We start from the raw sequence: 20915 nt of genomic DNA on the forward strand, positions 1-20915 counted from the left end.
TAATGCTTCTCCGGCCTCTAGGTCATCAGGCTGCTGATTATCCCGCATACCTGTCACCATCATCAACCGCACCTGCGCCTCATGACACTCACCTGCACTCCATCACCTCCTTGATTATCTTCCCCATATCTGTCACTCTCCTTGATTATTTCCTCAGGTGTTATTGACTCTGTTTTCATGTTGGTGCATTTGAATAAATCCACTCTGATACATTCACCTCCCAGACATAGGCATGTGCTAATCCACTCTTTCTCAAACAAATGTATACTCATAGGGGAACCTTTCTTGGAGATGGACAGTGCCTTCATAAAGTATTCATACTCTTTGACTCATTCCACATTTTTTTGTGTTACAGCCTAATTTCAAAATGGATTAAAAATATAAATTTTCTCATCTACACAAAGGACACCATCATTTTGCATATGGATTTACTATGAAATAGAGAAATATCTAATTTACATACAGTGCCTTTGGAAAGTATTCAGACCCCTTGTCGGTTTCCAAATTTTGTTACATTACATACTTATTTTAAAATTGATTACATTTCCTTAGCAATCTACACAAATCTAATGACAAAGACAAAAAAGGTTTTTAGAAATGTTATCAAATTGATTACAAATAGAAAACAGAAATACCTTATTTACATACAGTACCAGTCAAAAGTTTGGACACACCTCCTCATTCCAGGGGTTTTCTTTATTTTTACTATTTTCTACATTGTAATAATACATAATAGTGAAGACATCAAAACTATGAAATAACACATGGAATCATGTAGTAACCAATAAGTGTTGAACAAATCAAAATGTATTTTATATTTGAGATTCTTCAAAGTAGCCACCCTTTGCCTTGAAGAAAGCTTTGCACACTCTTGGCATTATCTCAAGTAGTCAACTGGAATGGATTTCTATTAACAGGTGTGCCTTGGTAAAAGTTAATTTGTGGAATTTCTTTCCTTCTTAATGCATTTCAGACAATCACCTGTGTTGTGACAAAGTAGGGGTGGTATACAGAAGATGGCCCTTTTTGGTAAAAGACCAAGTCCATATTATGGCAAGAACAATGCAAATAAGCAAAGAAAAATGACAGTCCATCATTACTTTAAGACATGAAAGTCAGTTAATACGGAACATTTCAAGATTTTTTAAAGATTCTTCAAGTGCTGTCGCAAAAACCATCAAGCGCTATGATGAAACTGGCTCTCATGAGGACCACCACAGGAAAGAAAGAACCAGTTACCTTTGCTGCAGAGGATAAGTTCATTAGAGTTACCAGCCTCAGAAATTGTAGCCCAAATAAATGCTTCACAGAAACAGACATATCTCAACATCAACTGTTCAGAGGAAACGGCGTGAATCAGACCTTCATGGTTGAATTTCTGCAAGTAACCACTCCTAAAAGGACACCAACAATAAGAAGAGACTGGCTTGGGCCAAGAAACACGAGCAATGGCCATTAGACCGGTACAAATCTTTCCTTTGGTCTGATGAGTCCAAATTTGAGATTTTTAGTTCCAACCGCCGTGTCTTATGAGACACAGAGTAGGTGAACGAATGATCTCCGCATGTGTGGTTCCAACTATGAAGCATGGAGGAGGATGTGTGATGGTGTGGGGTGACACTGTCCATGATTTATTTAAAATTCAAGGCACACTTATTACCCAGCATGGCTACCACAGCATTCTGCAGCAATATGCCATCCCATCTGATTTGCACTTAGTGGGACTATCATTTGTTTTCAACAGGACAATGACCAAACACACCTCCAGGCTGTGTAAGGGCTACTTGACCAAGAAGGAGAGTGATGGAGTGCTGCATCAGCTGACCTGGCCTCCACAATCACCCGATCTCAACCCAATTGAGATGATTTGGGATGAGTTGAACTGCAGAGTGAAGGAAAAGCAGCCAACAAGTGCTCAGCATATGTGGGAACTCCTTCAAGACTGTTGGGAAAAACATTCCAGGTGAAGCTGGTTGAGAGAATGCTAAGAGTTTGCAAAGCTGTCATCAAGGCAAAGGGTGGCTACTTTGAAGAATCTCAAATGTATTTAGATTTGTTTAACACTTTTTTGGTTACTACATGATTCCATATGTGTTATTTCATAGTTCATAGTTATTCACGATATCTTCACTATTATTCTACAATGTATAAAATAGTAAAATAACTAACATTTTACTGGTACTGTACATATACAGAAATCAAAGAAAAATATCTTAAATTAATATGAAACCATTTTTTAAAAACTTGATTAGCACGAGAAGCAAAAACATATTTTACTTACTGATCTAAAAACGTAAGGTTACCTTCTATATCCAATCTTTCTTGCCCGCAGGACTCCTCGTGCCACTCTCCCGGTCAATTTCTGCAATAATCTCATCCAAATGTGTATACTTGAATTCGATTTAGCGTTTATACTCTTAGTAGCCATGTTGCACTCTTTTTAAGATTTAAGAAAACTTTGTAGAAGAAAGCGAGTGCTGCGTAACGTAAACTGTAGATTTTTAATGGAGAATGAATCGCGTTGCAAGCAGCCATAGGACAATGCCATTACTCCTACAAAGGGACATCAAATACTCATGTAAAGCCCAGCTCATTGGCTATTTAGCTAGCTATGTTTCAAAACGATAGGTGGTCATTGAACCAAGAGACTGTCAATCAAATGAACACCGCTGTCTCATTGGTGCGTAATGATGGCTGTCCTACTTGGGCTAATAGACGTGTTGTGTAACCAAAACGTCATGTAGAATGATTAAACAACGTTTGGTTGCATTCTAAAGTGTCTGAGGATTGCACAGAAACCGTACTTGACCGGGTGAAACAAAGTTTAGCAATTTAGATTTCATATATTGTTTTGTTGCAAGTTGAAAGAGTCGGAATCCATGAGAAACGCTGTATACAACATGGATCGTGTTAGGATATAAAAATAGATTTTATCAAACAAAACTACGCTACATTTTATCTCTGGGAGCCTCAGGAGGACAAATCAGAGGAAGATTACAGAATGTAAACCCATTACTTGCCGTCAGAGGTGAATGTATCAAACCAGTTGCAATGATAAAAGTGTTTTGTTGTTGTGCACTATCCTCAAACAGTAGCATGGTATTTTATCGCTGTAATAGCTACAGTAAATTAGGCATATTGAGCAGCAACTGACACTGATCCAGTAGAGGTTAAACTTACACAAGGCAAATCATTTCTCCAAAACTAAATATATACAGAGCAAAAATATAAATGCAACATGCAACAATTTCAAAGATTTTACTGAGTTACAGTTCATAGAGGAAATAATTCTACTGAAATAAATAAATTAGTCCCTAATCTATGGATTTCACATGACTGAGCAGGTGCGCAACCATGGGTGGGCCTGGGATGGCAGAGTCCCACCCACTTGGAGGCCAGGCCCAGCCAATCAGAATAAGTTTTTCCCAACAAAAGGGCTTTATTACAGCCAGAAATACTCCTTAGTTTCAACAGCTATCCAGGTGGCTGATCTCAGACAATCCCCGAGATGAAGAAGCAGAATGTGGAGGTCCTGGGTTACACGTGGTCTGTGATTGTGAGGCCGGTTGGAAGGACTGCCAATTAGACAACAAACCAGTAGGGCCATCCTGACATTAACCCAATCTGAAAAACATCATTACACACAAATAGTGAGCAATGAAATGGCCTCTGTGTGCAGGGAGAGTGGAAGCGAACGTGTAAAATATTGTGATTAGATCTGCAACGTTGTGAGACAGTGAGACAGTGAGACTAATGCTAGTCAAGTGAGATACAGGAGGAATGAGAGCAAGAAAATATGAAAAAGAGGAGTCCTGTAAAACGGTCAGATGAGGCAAAAGTATTTAGAGAAGATGACAATAAGGAAATTACTTGACGAGAGAGAAGAAGAATGTTTTGGGAAAAGGAGATAATGACATAAATGGGGGCAGAAAAAGAGGGTCTCCCTCAAAAAATTGGAGGAGAGATTATATGAGAATACTGGATGCATGGGAAGATGAAAGCAAGAAGAACCACTAGAGAAACAAGTATTGTCATGGGGAAATTGGAGAGCAATGGCAGTTCCGAATTTTGACCTTTTCATTTTTTGTTATTCTTTTGTTGCTTGTCCTTCAGGTTGCATGGGATTGCGAGTATCACCATGATTCGAGAATGGTAAAAAAAGAGTTAAGCATTGTTAGATAAATGTAAGTTGGCTGTCCACATAAACAAGTGTAACAGCGCTCCAATCATGACTGTGACACTTACGTCCATGTTGTGTTTAGAGCGTTTCCATGTTAAAGGACCGGTGAGCGCCAACATATGACGTTTAAAGGGACATGTCAAATTGGGTGTCGAAGGAAAGCTAAGAGTCTATATTTTTGAGAAATTATGACATTTTTCAACAATTTTCCATGGTAAAAGATTGAAATAAGCAAAGGCTTTGATTTCTGGTCAAATAGATGGACAATTGGTCTTAGAAAACATCTACCAGAAAAAGTCAAAATCAAATCAAATCAAATTTTATTAGTCACATACACATGGTTAGCAGATGTTAATGCGAGTGTAGCGAAATGCTTGTGCTTCTAGTTCCGACAATGCAGTAATAACCAACCAGTGATCGAACCTAACCATCCAGCCGCTACTTGACCTTACACACACACACAAGTGTGGAAGGGAAAAGGAAATATGATACATAAAGATATATGTGCATGATGGATAGTGGTACAGATCGGCATGGAGATGCAGTAGATGGTATAGAGTACCTCGGTATATACATATGAGATGCAGTACTGTAGGGTATGTAAACATAAATGGCTTAGGTTTAAAGTGGCTAGTGTACATGTATTGCATAAAAGATCAGGCAGATGCACGTAGATGATATAAGAGTACTATATTATGAGGATGCGAATGGTAGGGTATGTAAACATTGTATTAAGTGGCATTGCTTAAAGTGGGCTAGTGGTACATTTTTACATAATTTCCATCAATTCCCATTTTTAAAGTGGCTGGAGTTGAAGTCAGTATGTTGAGCACGGCGCTAAATGTTAGTGGTGGCTGCTTTAACAGTCTGATGGCCTTGAGATAGAAGCTGTTTTTTCAGTCTCTCGGTCCCTGCTTTGATGCACCTGTACTGACCTCGCCTTCTGGGATTAGGCGGGTGTGAAACAGGCAGTGGCTTGGTGGTTGTTGTCCTTGATGATCTGTTATGGCCTTTCCTGTGACATGGTGGGTGTGTGTAGTGTCCCTGGAGGGCAGGTAGTTTGCCCCTGGTGATGCGTTCTGCAGACCTCACTACCCTCTGGAGATGCCTTACTTGTGGGCGAGGCAGTTGCCGTACCAGGCGGTGATACAGCCCGACAGGGATGCTCCTCGATTGTGCATCTCGTAGAAGTTTTGTGAGTGCTTTTGGTGACAAGCCGAATTTCTTTACTCAGCTCCTGACGGTTGAAGAGGCGCTGCTGCGCCTCTTCACAACGCTGTCTGTGTGGGTGGACCAATTCAGTTTGTTCCGTGATGTGTACACCGAGGAACTTAAAACTTTCACCACCTCTCCACACTACTGACCCGTCGATGTGGATAGGAGGGGTGCTCCCTCTGCTGTTTCCTGAATCCACATCTCCTCCTTTGTTTTGTTGACGAGTTGAGTATGAGGTTATTTTTCCTGACACCACACTCCGAGGGCCTCACCTCCTCCCTGTAGGCCGTCTCGTCGCTTGTTGGATCAAGCCTACCACTGTAGTGTCATCCCGCAAACTTGATGTCGAGTTGGAGGCGTGCCATGGCCACGCAGTCGTGGGTGACAGAACAGGGAGTACAGGAGAGGGCTCAGAACGCACCCTTGTGGGGCCCCAGTGTTGAGGATCAGCGGGGGTGGAGATGTTGTTACCTACCTCACCACCTGGGGGCGGCGCCGTCAGGAAGTCCAGGACCCAGTTGCACAGGGCGGGGTCGAGACCCAGGGCCTCGAGTGATGACAGAGTTTGGAGGACTATTGGTGTTAATGCTGAGCGTTAATCGATGTGAACAGCATTCTCACATGGTATTCCTCTTGTCCAGATGGGTCTTAGGGCATGCTGCACGATCACACACTCCGACGTAAATGTCATCACATCCACCACTAGTATCGTGTCTATTTGCGATGCGTCGGCTGGTGGACCCTTCCTTGGCCTCGGATAAGCGCAAAATTGGAGTGCGTCTAGGGGCTGTTCCCCATGGACATCTCAGACAATTATATGGGCTGAACGGGTCGCATGATCCTGCGTCCCTCCGACTAGTCTCTCAAAAGCACTTCATGATGACGAAGTTGAGTTCTACGGCGGCGGTAGTCGCTTTTAGTAGCCCAGTTACCGTAGCCTCCCTTTCTTGGGAACCGCTCAGGAACAAATGGTGAGCCCTCCTTGAAGCTGTCGTCGGTGGAAACCAGGCAGACTGGATAAGGTTGAGATTACATAATTTCCGGTCAAACACACCAGGCCAGGCTGCGTTCTGCGCATGCTCTCAGGACGCGCTGGGAATTGCCGTCCTGGGCCTGCCAGACCTTGCCGAGCGGTAACCGTTTAATGGTTACTCATAACCTCGGCGGCAGTGAAGGAGAGACCACGAGGTTGGTTAGGGCCGTGTCAGTGGCACTTCGTGTGTTGTCCTCAAAGCGGGAGCAAAAAATTTGTTTAGCCTGTCTGGTGAGCAAGAACTCCTGGCTCCTCGACGGGCTGGTTTTCTTTTTGTAATCCGTGATTGACTGTAGACCCTGCCACATACCTCTTGTGTCTGAGCTGTTGAATTTCGACTCGATGTTGTCTTGCTCTGGCTACTGAGACTTAGCCCTGTTGATTGCCTTGCGGAGAGATAATAGCTACACTTTTTGCTATTCGCGTCATTGCGCTTCCACCGGTACCACTCTGGCCCCTGCGTTAAAAGCAGTGGTTCGCGCTTTTTCAGTTTCACGGAAATCGCTCCTCAATCCACAGGTTTTGGTTTTGGGAATGTTTTTATCGTTGCTGTGGGTACGACATCGTCAATGCACTTCCTAATGAACTCGCTCACCGAATCAGCATATTCGTCAATATTGTTGTTGGACGCGATGCGGAACATATTCCAATCCGCGTGATCGAAGCAGTCTTGAAGCGTGGATTCAGATTGGTCGGACCAGCGTTGAACAGACCTGAGCGCGGGAGCTTGTTGTTTGAGTTTCTGTTTGTAGGCAGGAATCAACAAAATGGAGTCGTGGTCAGCTTTTCCGAAAGGGGGGCGGGGGAGGGCCTTGTAAGCGTCGCGGAAATCTTAAGTCTTAAAAGGTTTTAAAAATTCATCAAAGATCCCTGCCAGCTAATATCAAAACTTATGTATTTGGCAAATGTTATGCTCAGACACAAAGGCAAATATTATGCATAACCATTTCAATAGAAAACTCATTCAGTTTTTAGAGTTCCACATTTTCCAGCATAGTAACACACAGCTTTTTAAGTTAGACACCAGACAATTGCCTCTGGTTACGATCACGCTTTCAAGTCTCAACACAGAACGGCTACAGTGTTAAGTGCAAGATGAGTTGGTTGGTTTACTGTATGGGTTCTGTACAGAATCACTACAAATACATAAGATGACTCAGTTATGGTATTACATGAATGGAGAGGGCACCTTAATATATCATTTGGACCGGGAAAGGCTTGTTTCCAACACAGAGAAAAATAGAGATTTTCAGGGATGTTGATTCAGTTCAGAGCAATAAGCTTCTTCACTCTTACATTGTCACTTGAACTTCGCTGCTGTGATTAAATTCCACAGTACTGAAGACACAATTTGCCGACAGAGTCCTTCGAAACCCTAGAGGCGATGCTTGAAAGCTAATCAAGGAATTTACCAAATATGGCACTGCCAAGTCCTTTGTACTGTTCCAGTACCTAAACAACAAATTGGATTTTCAACAAATCAGTATTTCGTTTGTCTTTGTCCTTGGTCTTACTATTGAAGTACTGTATAGGAACATCCATTTGAATTCAATCACTTTTTGACAGCATCCCTTTAAAAAAAACTTTCCATACATGTTTGCCCATGGAAGAAGTGGTCAGAAAGTGACTTTTTTGACCTGAATCCCAAAACATTCAGGATGTTAAGGTACTCAAAGGTTACTCATTTTTGCCTTTTGGCAAACTCCGAGTGGGCTGTCACGTGCCTTTTACTGAGGAGTGGCTTCCGTCTGGCCATTACCATAAAGGCCTGATTGGTGGAGTGCTGCAGAGATGGTTGTCCTTCTGGAAGGTTCTCCCATCTCCACAGAGTAACAATAGAGAGCTGTCAGAGTGACCATCGAGATCTTGATCACGTCCCTGACCAAGGCCATTCTCCCCCATTGCTCAGTTTGGCTGGGCGGCCAGCTCTAGGAAGAGTCTTGTTGGTTCAAACTTCTTCCATTTAAGAATGATGGAGGCCACTGTTTTCTTGGGGACCTTCAATGTTGCACAAATGTTGTGGTACCCTTCCCCAGATCTGTGCCTCGACACAATCCTGTCTCGGACCTCTACGGACAATTCCTTTGACCTCATGGCTTAGTGTTTGTTCTGACATGCACCGTCAACTGTGGGACCTTATATAGACAGGTGTGTGCCTTTCCAAATCATGTCCAATCACTTGAATTTACCACAGGTGGACTCCAATTAAGTTGTAGAAACATCTCAAGGTTGATCAATGGAAACAGGATGCACCTGAGCTCAACTTTGAGTCTCATAGCAAAAGGTCTGAATACTTACGTATGTATATAAGGTATTTATTCTTTCTATTTTTAATACATTTGCCATATAAAATAAAAAATATATTTTAGAACAAGGCTGTAATGTAACAAAACGTGGACTAAATCAAGAGGTCTGAGTACTTTCCGAAGGCACTGTATATTTTCCAGTGATGGATGTTTCATGGTATGGTGGGGTATGCAAAATAGGTCAACGTTGAGCATCATTATCTCCTGAATGTTTTGGCATTCAGGCCCAAAAAGTAACTTTCTGAGCACATCTACACAGAGAAAATATGTATGGAAGGGTTTGTACAAATCAAAAGGGGTGCTGTAAAAAAATGATTGAATTCAAATGAATTTTCCAATAGATGGCTCTCACAAATCATGCCTATACTGTGAAGCAACAGCTGCTTTAGCACCATCTCTGGTGAGAATGTGTCCTTGTGTTTGTGTACCGGCTCCAGTGTAGCATAAGCCACTGGCTAAAGGCATACATTTATGTAGAACACGTGTCTCAGAAAGAGCCAACAGTCTCTTTGTCACACTCTGGCTTCGAGGATAACGAATTCTAGCGCCCACTCCTGCCAGCTAGCATGAAGAGCTTGGACAGATTATCCATTCTGCACAGTCCCACATTTCACGCACAGAAAACTCAACCACTGCTGGCAGGGACGGGATAAAAGCCCACATTTCTCAATTGAAGCCTGCTGCATGGGCAAGAGGAGAAATTCCCAGAGACGGTGACCCATGAAATCAGGGTGGGGGACGCTAGTCTCCACACGGCTCCAACTCTTATCAGATCCTGCCGAGAAAGGGAGGGATGGGTCACAGTGCTTGGCTGAAAGACAAGTAGAGAGGGCTTGAATATTGGTTCATCAGGCTCTTGTTAGGCTCAGATGTATGTGATTAACAATCCCTAAACGGATAGCGGTCATCTGGATAGCCTCTATAGCCGTGGAAAGTATGGGTGCTGAGGGTGCTGCTGCACCCCCTGATAAATTGATATTTTGAAAATAGTTATAATTAAAACAAAAAATTAGTGAACTTGGCCTTAATTGCCTTCATTGTGATTATGTCATGTCCAGAGCCTAGACATTATGAGACATTATTAGACCAACTACAGAGGACAGAGATTTCTTCCTGGGGGTGTGACAATGTCTGAATGAGGACAACCACAAACAGACAATGAGAAAGCACAGAGTAACCATAGGTTCAGCAATATAAAGAAGCTTTCTATCCTTCAAAGTAAATTGAGAGGAATTGATTCCGCTGATCCATTGCACTTATGTGGCTTCAAAGCAAATTGATTTTCCAAGTGCATTGTCGACTTCGTCATCCTGGTGAGACGGCTGAATAACCAAACCCCTTATGTGTTCTCTGATCTTCTCTCTGATAAGTATTTAGTTAATTAATTCCCCTAAAAGACAATTAGTACGCTCAAAGCCCTAAGGCGAGTCTCAGTTGGACAAGTCAGGTTTTCAAATCAAGCTAATGAGTTGCCGGGGTGATTGTTAAATGTGCAGATACTCTATGGCAGTGAATACGACAAATATTTACAGTGACAGTAGAGTAGCTGAATTCACAGGATTATAACTGTAATTGACCCCATCCCTGCTGTCCAAAGTGTGTAAACTGGAAGTTACAAAATGTTATGATACTACATCACTACATTGTCACTACATCCTCATTGAAATGGTCATTGATGAGTTAGATTCCTGGCCGAGTCATACCAAAGACTGTAGAAATGGAACCCAATTCAGCATTAAGGAGGAAGATTGGGGGTAAGGCCCTGCGATAGACTAGCGTCCTGTCCTGGGAGTGTACTTGCTCATCAACCTGCCTTACACTACAGAAATAGCTGTTCCGGCTTGCACAAGCAGTACTAACTATGTTCAGTACTGTAGGTTAATCTCTGTATTTCTGAAGATTATATAGAGTGCCTTCAGAAAGTATTCACACCCCTTGACTTTTTCCACATTTTGTTGTGTTACAAAGTGGGATTACAACTTATTTAATTGTACTTTTTCGGTCAACCATCTACACAAAATACTCTGATGCCAACGGGGTAGAACAATTCTAACATAAAACACTAATATATTAAGATTAGATAAGTATTCAACCCCCTGAGTTAGAATGTTAGAACCACCTTTGGCAGCAATTACAGCTGTGAGTCTTTCTGGGTAAGTCTCTAAGACCTTGGCAAGCCTGGGATATACAATATTTTTATTTTTAAACATTTTCAAGCTCTGCCAAGTTGGTTGTTGATCATTGCTAGACAGCCATTTTCAAGTCTTGCCATAGATTTTCAAGCAGATTTAATAAGTCAAATGTTAAGCGGAGCGACATAAGGGAACCCAAGAGCAGACTCAGATGAGGAAACAGGGGTGAATGAACCAAAATATTTATTGTTACACAGGGAGATATGGAGTGCAGATCCGGGGAAGCTCGGATGAGTTGCAGAAAAAACAGATGTGGAGACTGAGGTTGGAGTTGGCTGAGTAGAACAGGGTCAACAGGTCCTGAGGGGAATCCAAGGTAGTGGTGGTGAGTAAAATCCAGAGCAAGGTAGTTGGGTGGTGAGATGTGGAACAGGAGACAGGATCCAGAGACAGAGCAGTAACTGCAATGATAGGATAAACGTTGTCAGGCTGGGAAACAGGCACAGCTGTGTAACAGGATCTTGAATAATCACAAATGGCTAGAAACATGAACAGACTGAGCAGAGATTACGATCTGGCAGAGTGGAAGTGGCAGGACTGAGTATTTCTAAAGGTCTTGATTATGGAACGAGTTGCAGCTGGTAGGGATCTGCTCTGACTCCAGTACACCTGTCTCCAACCACACAATCACACAGAGAGGGAGAGGGAGAGCAAGAGAGTGTACAGGGAGAGTAACTGCAGGTCAAGAAGACACCGGATGAACACCAGAAGGCTTAGCAGGAGCAGATGTGACATCAAAACTAACTAAGCCAGTCAGGAACATTCACTGTCTTCTTGGTTAGCAACTCCAATGTAGATTTGGCATTGTGTTTTAAGTTATTGTCCTGCTGAAAGATGGATTTGACTCCCAGTGTCTGTTGAAAAGCAGACTGAATCAGGTTTTCCTCTGGACTTAGTTTTTTCTTTAAAAAAACTCCCTAGTCTTTGTCGATGACAAGCATACCCATGACATGATGCAGCCACCACCATACTTCATCACCTTCCTGATTACCTTCCCTATATCTGTCACTCCCTTTGGTTCCTCCCCTAGGCATTATTGTTTCTGTTCCAGTGATCATGTCTGTATGCTACCTGTGTTTCTTCTTTTGTTCTATGTTCATTTATTTATTAAATCCTGAACTTGCTTCCCGACTCCCTGCGTACACGTTACAGAATAACGCCTCACCAAAGGGAAGCATCAGGGAGTGTTTTTATTTATTTTTTGTTATTATAGGTGACGTCGGGTCTGGGTGTTGCTACGGGAGCAACCGGGGATGCCTCAGTTGGCTCATCAGGCTTCTATGCCTTAGCCGGCACGTCAGGTTTACAAGACCCGTTTGGCCCGTCAAGCGTCCGTTGCCGAGTCTACTGAGGATGCCTCAGCTAGCTCGACAGGCTTCCATGCCTTAGCTGGCTCGACAGGTTCACAAAACTCAGTACGCTCGTCAGGCTCCCGCGCCTCACCCGACTCGTAAGGTTGCCGCGCCTCAGCCGGCTCGTTAGGTTTCCGCGCCTCAGCCGGCTCGACAGGTTCCCGTGCCTCAGCAGAAGCGACCGGCCAGTTCCTTTTCCCTGGGACTGTTCCTCTGGTTGGCGTCCTGCGGCTGAAGCCGTGTATCTGGGAGGGGGTACTGTCACTTATACTCCCTCTTCGGCGCTCAAGATCACCAGGCTGCTCATTATTACGCACACCTGTCACCATCATTATGCGCACCAGCACCTCATCAAACTCACCTTGACTTCATCACCTTCCTGATTACCTTCCATATATCTGTCACTCCCTTTGGTTCTTCCCCTAGGTGTTATTGTTTCTGTTCCAGTGTTCATGTTAGTACGCTACCCGTGTTTCTTGTTTTGTTCTATGTATATTTATTAATTAAATACACTTCCTGGACTTGCTTCCCAACTCCCAGCGTACACGTTGCACTTCCTTCTTTTCACTCTTAAATTTAGGTTAGTATTGTGGAGTAACTACAATGTTGTTGATCCATCCTCATCTTTCTCCTATAACAGCCATTTAACTGGTTTAAAATCACCGTTGGCCTCATGGTGAAATCCCTGAGCGTTTTCCTTCCTCTGTTGTCAACTGAGTTAGGAAGAACGCCTGTATCTTTGGAAGGACTGGGTGTATTGATACACCATCCAAAATCGAATTAGTATCTTCACCATGCTCAAAGACATATTGTCTGTTTATTTTGTATTTTTACCCATCTACCAATAGTTGCCCTTTGCAAGGCATTGGAAAGCCTCCTTGGTCTTTGTCGCTGAATCTGTGTTTGAAATTCACTGCTCGACTTAACAGATAATTGTATGTGTGGGGTACAAAGATGGGGTAGTCATTCAAAACCCACGTTAAACACTATTATTGCACACAGAGTTAGTCCATGCAACTTATTATGTGACTTGTTAAGCACATTTTTACTCCTGAAGTTATTTAGGCTTTCCATAACAAAGGGGTTAAATATTTATTGACTCAAGAAATTTGAGCTTTTCATTTTTTTATTATTTTGTAAACATTTAAACAAATATGATTCCACTTTGACATTATGGTGTATTGTGTGTAGATCAGCAACACAAAATCTAACTGTAATCCATTTTATATTCAGGCTGTAACACAACAAAAAGTGGAAAAAGTAAAGGGGTGTGATACTTTCTGAAGGCACTGTAGGTCTATGATCTTATGGTATTAACTATGTACTCTCTTGCCTGGATGATGGGCATTCATGTTATGACTTAATGTAGATTCAAAAGACTGGCTCCTTTTCCAGGTGAACCCATGCTTTGAAAGGTAAAGAAATTGAAAAAGTTGAAAGCAGAGACCAATGTTGACATCAGAGCATTATGGTCCTGTGTGACAAGGCCTTGACACCTTAAATATTGAATGATGCTGATTCACTCGTGGTTCATAGACATCTGGGGGCATGTTTACGAGTGAATCGAACATAAAGGCTATTTTACAGGAACAGTGAAAGCTTGTGGAGGCTCTACTGTGTGGATCTCAAAGACTATGACTTCTCATAGATCAGGACAAGGTCAGAAGTGTTCTAAAAAGCTAGATTCACTTTCTCTAGTCTCCCAAAAAATATTGATCAAATAGGACATTAGCCAGCCAGGTCATTACCAGCATTTCAACCACTATGGGTCTTCCTCAGGCCTGGTGATCGAAACATAGCTGTACTGAACTTTGGGTGAATCTAAACTGTGTGTAGATTTTCCCTTTTATCTTCACAAGATTAGGCTACATGTGCTCTACACTTGAGAAATCTGCTGACTATGAATACAATAGCTGGAAGAGATGTTCCAACATGTTATCATAATAAGAGAATACGGGTATGCATGCAGACCTACATATCGTTATATTTGTTTAATTAAGGGGCACTAACAGTTCTGGATTGTAGTAGTCTGGTTGCAGAGCCCTCAAGATGTTATGATTTGCACATAATGGGATGTCTTGGTTGACTTGGCAATGTATTACAAACTTTGTTGGCTCAAAGTTTACCATGACATGTTTGTATGTTAGCACAGTTCATTTGCATAGCATTAGCCACAGAATATGATGTTTCTTCCACACTTCCTTGTGTTATCTTGAATGTTCAGGTTCTGCTTCACCGCTTGCTTTTGGAGCCTTTACCTATGGAGTGGGGAGGAAGAGACAGGCACTCTTAGGATGATCCATCCATTATTTTGGTTTCATCGAACTATACCCGCAGGTACGGCTAATCTATTAGCCTCCTGTTCTCTGCTCTCGGAGTGTTGAGTGCTCTGCGCACAATGGCGCTTTGTAGTCACCGAACAAAACCTGTGACTCATTGAAAGAACCCATCAGGGGACTATAGTTGCTCAGCCATGTGAATCGCCTGCAACTCTCTCTCCATAGCCTGTTCAAGAAGTGCAAATACTACTTTTTGAAGGGTGATAAAAACACCACAATGTACACGTTTAATTAGATGTACAGCCCTGCACTTGGAACATCTCTTAAGGTGGGCTATATATGCACTCCCATGCAAGGTCTCTCACACATATACCCAGCCACTCACAAACACTGAAAGACACACACTCAGTCAAACTTCGCATCATATAGCATTTCATCTTGGAGCCAATATTAAACATAGGAAAACCTGAAACTGTTGATTTAGTAACACTCCACATGTCACCCCAGCACCTCTGTTCAATACGTACTGTCATATAAGTTTCTATTCCAGCACACATCTGCACATGCTAATTAATTACTACATTATCTGTAGCTACATGCTAGTGTCTCATTTACACCTGCATGTACAGGTAACTGCCAAAGTAAAGGAAACACCAACAAAAAGCATCTTAAAAGGGGGTTGGGCCACTACAAGCCGCCAGAACAGCTTCAATGCACCTTGGCATAGATTCTACATGTCTCTGGAACTCTATTGGAGGGGTTCAACACCATTCTTCCACGAGAAATTCCATAATTTGGTGTTTTGTTGATGTTGGTGGAAAACGCTGTCTCAGGCACCACTCCAGAATCTCCCATAACTGTTGAATTGGGTTGAGATCTGGTGACTCACACACACACACACCCTTTAAACCCCCTATTCTCCTTTGAGACCCTGCGTATCAGCGTATTCAATCAAATGGAAAGATACTAAAAGTATATGGTTTTTAGTATCTTAAAAACCATGAATGGTGGGCATATTTTGCATTTCACATGTACTGTGGACATTGATATGCAACCCTCATATGCGAAACTAAATTCAAAATACCATGGAGAGGCATGGTGTAACATGCCTTTCGACGAGCCCGCCGATAACCGTACATGATGAGAGAACAGATGCGGCACAACTGTTCAATTAACACTCCCGTCCTCTGATACAGAGGAACACTGGAGGGAGCCTAGAGGCATCTGCTCAAGTGCAAGCATGGGACAAGAGAGACAGAAGAGAGGAGAGGTAGATCAATGGGGAAGGAAAACAGAGGAAGGGGACAATAGATCGAAAGAAGAGCGACAGACAGACGAGAGAGAGGAGAAGGAGACAATAGAGCAAGGGGGAAAAAAGGAGAAAAAAGGATAACAGATGAAAGGGGAAGCAAAATCACTCTGTCGCACTGCACACACACACACAAGGCAACACTGAGGCTTTGTGTCACGGGAGGCTTGTAGAACAATAATTCTTCAGGTTCTGAAGGCCACTGCAGACACATTTACTCACTGTGTCATGAAAAACATGTTTCTGTCCAAGCCTGTAAAATATTCCAATTTCCCTAGCTTTCCCCCTCTCCATACAAGTTGCTGTTGGAAGTGGTGGAAGCAATACGTGCCACAAACCATTAACTCATTCGATTTTAGTCATCAACAAATGTGATTCTATTTTTGTAATCCATTTAGAACACCTTCGCTATTGACTAGTCCACCTAGGTAATAGTATGCTTTATGCTGTAAAACCTGATCATAAGGATAACATCCAATGAGCATTACTTAATGGTGCATTGTGTTGATGAATAGCATACTTTGTTAGCTCTACTTCCCTCTCAAGTAAGAATGATTCCGAGTAAATTGATGACAATTGAAAATATGCATGTCTCGTCGATTTCCTATTTCTCAAAGGCTGTTTTGGTTTGTGGTGCTGTGGCTCAAACCACAGACGGCGCCGCAAGTACCGGATAGACTATGCGCCGGGACTGCACCCACTTACACCGATCGCGCGTGGTGGTTGCCACATGCAAGCAGTGGATAGGGAGAGGAGAAGTCAGTTGCGCGCGTTGTACACGACTCTCAGGTGGTGAAAGTGTCAGTCGTCAAATACTCGGAGTCCACATATCCAACGGGGAGTTGCTTCATAGACGGTGCCTGGTTTATATTTTCTTTTGGTCGTGTTTACCAGGTGTTTTACCTTTTTTGGATAGGAACATTTCTTAGGTTTCCAAGATGAACCAAACTGCCGGCGTTTCGCACCAATTGAAATACCAGTCTTCTGCGTCTTCGAAGGCTATGGCCAAGGTATGAACTTTATATCTCCAGGACATTGTATAATTTAAATGAGTTTGAAACATTATTGTTGCCCCATTACGCTTGGGTTATTACGCTTGGGTCATTACGTAAAATAACAAGAAGTTCCATGTGAGCACCTCTATGCGCATTAGTAACTTTGTGGTGATGGAAAGCTTTGCGCAAGGAGACAAGAACTCTTTGGGCTGCCTTACATTATTATCATTTTGGATCATGTTTAGATGTGTGGCTATTAACATGACTTAGTTGAGTCTCTGTTAGGTGTCTATTGTTGCTTTTAGGTGGGTTTCGGTTTGAGAAATGTTGCGGTACTACCACATAGATTAGGAAATATGAAGATCCCTTTCACCAATGGCAGTATGTTGAATACTGTTCAGCATGTTCAACAATATGTTAAAGCCAAATTCACATATTTTATGGCATAAAGAGCATTGTAGCCACAAACAATACTGCAGTACAACTATTTCAAATTCACATCACGTCGAGAGCGAAACATAAGAGGGGGGGTATATGCTTCCAAAATCTTCCTTTGTAGAGTGCATATCGATTCCCAGCCACTTTGATAGAAATATAAAAATATGATGACATGTGGCGTTCTTTTCGTTAAGCCACCAAAAAGGTTATTATGAGCATTAATGCATGTGATGACGTCTCGGGCAGCGTTTCCCAAACTCGGTCCTCGGGACCGCAAGGTGTGCACCTTTTGGTCTTTGCTTTAACACTACACAGCTGGTTCAAATGGTTAAAGGTTGATAATTAGTTCATTATTTGAATCAGCTGTGTAGTGCAAGGGCAAAAACCAAAACGTGCACCCCTTGGGGTCCCGAGGACTTTGTTTGGGAAATCTTGCGCAAGGGAATTTGGGTGACATCGACCTGTTATGAGTAACTCAATCAATGTCCATGAAGACGTGCTCTGCATCTTTTGGCGACTGTTTGAGTAGGTCTCTCTCTCTCTCTCTCTCTCATAAGAATGCAAGTTAAGCAGAATAATATAGGTGTATTATTTTCTGATTTAATTGTGCATCGTTTTACTCTAGCCTTCCATGGAAATGCCACCTTTTGACTGTGTGAATAGAATAATTCATTCAATTCTTATTTCACCTCCAGTGCTTTGTTGTAGTTTTTAGAGGATGGGTATGTACTTTATGGTGCTTGATATTTTATTGATGCCCTCAAACAATTTGATACTGATGCTCCAAAGTGTCTCCATGCTTGCCTCTATCAGTAGGCTATTGTAACCTTACACCACACAACGGCAGCCAGTCCCCATGTTTTTCATATTCTTGGTTGAAGGGGTGAGAAATTATGTTGGTGCAGTAATATACATATATTTATATTCTGGACTCTGACATGGCTCATTCTGATATTTCTTAATGATTTTTTTTTACTTTTTGCATTATGTTTGCATTGTTCTATATTGCTAGATATGATTGCTGCACTGTTTGAGCTAAAAACATCAGCCTTTCGCTCCATCTGCGACAACATGTGCAAATCTGTGTACCCGACCAATAAACTTTGATTTGATTTTGATATGGTCTTCCACAGTGACTCAAGTTTTATTGATTTTGGCACGGGTTCTCAATCCCTTTTCAACCTCAAACTCCTATGGGTCAAATTTTTGATGGAGGAAATTTGATCGATTTTTACTTCAAAATGTATGTATAAATATTTGGGAATGACATTCAAAATAGAAATGTGCATGCAGTTGATTTGTCACCGAGTTGGTGGATACACAGCCCTTCTCTCCACATGCTTTGTTGAATATAGTTTGAAAGCTGAAAACTATTTTCCAGACATGCTGACAGGTGACTTGTCTTGGGCTGGCAAATGTAAACATGTTGCATCATGAAGTCTTAGTTTCGTTAAGCCACAGAAAAAAGTCAGCAACCTTCTCACTAGCCATGATTGGCTGAGATAATGAGTGGGCTGGACATGCCGAGAGATGAGTTTGGGTTGGTCTGCGGTGTAGCATCTTTTGTCTATAAAATGGCTGCTCTTTGTGCATAGATAAACCTTTCTACTGTAGTTTTTTCGAAAGATATAACATTAGCTATGGAGAACTGCAAATATTGCTGCCCTGAATTTATCAGGCGCTATCAACAAAGGTCAGTGGGAAAAAGTTGTGATGGACTACTTTCCGGAGGACGGTCGTGCCATGCTGACTCTCTCTGACTCTGAAAATTAATCAAACGATGAGAAAATCCCTGATTTAGGTAACATTTTCATTGAATAGGACATTGTAGAGTCTTCTGATGACAGTGATGGGGAAGAAACGGCAAACAAGAGTGTTGTCACGGAGAAGTTGACCAAGTTTTGAAATCAGTTGAATATCTGGTAGAAGCAGAGTATGATAAGGAGATTAATAGAATTCTGGCGTTTGATTGCAAATGCATAGGGAGTCAAAGAGAACACAGAAGGCTGTTGTATAAAACACGTTTCCGGATAACATCTTCAAACTAAGGGCAACCATGGCATCTGTGACAGAGAGGGAGAAAGATCTGATGATTCTTATGGCATTGCACACGGCCAGTGTGAACCACAGTGACTTGACACTACGGGCCAAACAAGCTGTGCAAACTAAAAGGAAACGACACAAGACGTCTATTTAATAAAAGGGGTTGCAGTCTGCTGTGAAGCTTTCAACTATGTATACTGGTAAGAATCTAGCTACAGTTTCAGATATTATACGTTTCAAATTTTGTTAGAAAGTTGTTGTCATTGCAAGTTAATTAAAGATTGCTGTTAGTTAGACAGCTGAAGTTCGATGGCTGGCTTGCTAGCTAACAATTGAACCTATTTGGTTAACTTTAGCTACCTATGACAATCGGTTTGTATTGCTAGTTAAAGCTTGCTGTTAGCTAGCCAGCTGACTTTAGATGGCTGGCTAGCTAACTAACATTACGTGTATGAACTGTATGTAGTGATGTTATCTCAGAATGCCATTTCGCATCTATTGTATAATAATGCTAAAATATTTGTATCTGGATTTTGTCTTTCACCATCAGTAGAATATGCCTGACTCTCCTCCTCCAGTCATACAAGAAGAATGGTCTAATGCCTCCCATCAAAAATAAAGCTGGCCCAAGCAAGCACAGGTTACACCTGAAGTATGAGGACTTGCAGCGAGTGGTTGACTTCATCAACAACTATGCAGAGGATAATGCAATAGTATTATCAACAAACAAAAAAATCCTGGAATTTTTCCTTATTGTAGGCTACTACCACTTTTAGTCTTAATCTTTACTACACTACTCTCTGTTTAGCACATGACCTCACTTGTGAATCCTTAAAGAGATGGGTGGGGCTGGCTTAAGAGTGTGTGAACAATGCTGAATGGGTGTAGACAAAGGAGAGCTCTCCAGTAGGTACCAAAACATTCAAAGGCCCTTTTCTAAAAAGTGAGTTTACAAGTTTATCAACTTTCAAAGCAGAATTACTTTCCCATTGTTCCTCAAAAATGCAGTGTATGATATACAATTTTGTAGCTCTGAGTCGCTAATTTTACTACTAATTTTAATTTTTGCTACGTAAGACCGAATCCATGTGGTGTGTCACATATGCAGTGTCAAATATTTGACTCCAGATTGATATTAGAGTGATTTCAAGCTAACCAAGTTGGTTTGACATTGCATGCTTCTTGTGGGTGTTGTGTTAGCCCTTAGCCCTGATTGCAGCGACACAGCCTCTGCCATCAACAATCCAATTACCTTGCTATTGTACAGGCCAAGCCTGCCTACATAAGTGCTCTTGTTAGCAATCTGCCATATACAGGACCACATCAGCCAAACGTGGTCTAGGGCCATTCATATTATTCGGTACGTACCCATTTAGTATATGTTACGTTAGGTAACATTATGATTGGAATAGCAGTAATTAGAGGACATATAGTATCGTACGTTTTACCTGGTCATACAAATTGGATTAAATAAGTCTTGGTGGACGTATAGTATTATACGTCTTTCTCTGAGACCAGGTTGCTTGTTGTGTAGTAACTACAAAATAAAATTATGGGGAGAAGTTACTTTGGT

At 42.0% G+C, this 20915-nt stretch overlaps 1 protein-coding gene across 1 annotated transcript in view; it reads left to right on the forward strand.

The window, feature by feature from the left end:
- Positions 1 to 16599: 16599 nt before the first annotated feature.
- The window catches only part of LOC111959877 (inactive dipeptidyl peptidase 10), a 309270-nt gene continuing 304954 nt past the window's right edge, over positions 16600 to 20915 (forward strand). Inside the window, exon 1 of the mRNA XM_070437581.1 lies at positions 16600 to 16876. Within this exon, the coding sequence (XP_070293682.1) occupies positions 16805 to 16876 (72 nt within the window). The 5' untranslated portion in view covers positions 16600 to 16804. The remainder of the gene's footprint in view (positions 16877 to 20915) is intronic.

Source organism: Salvelinus sp. IW2-2015, linkage group LG36 (genome assembly GCF_002910315.2).
Source record: "Salvelinus sp. IW2-2015 linkage group LG36, ASM291031v2, whole genome shotgun sequence".
NCBI classification, from domain to species: domain Eukaryota; kingdom Metazoa; phylum Chordata; class Actinopteri; order Salmoniformes; family Salmonidae; genus Salvelinus; species Salvelinus sp. IW2-2015.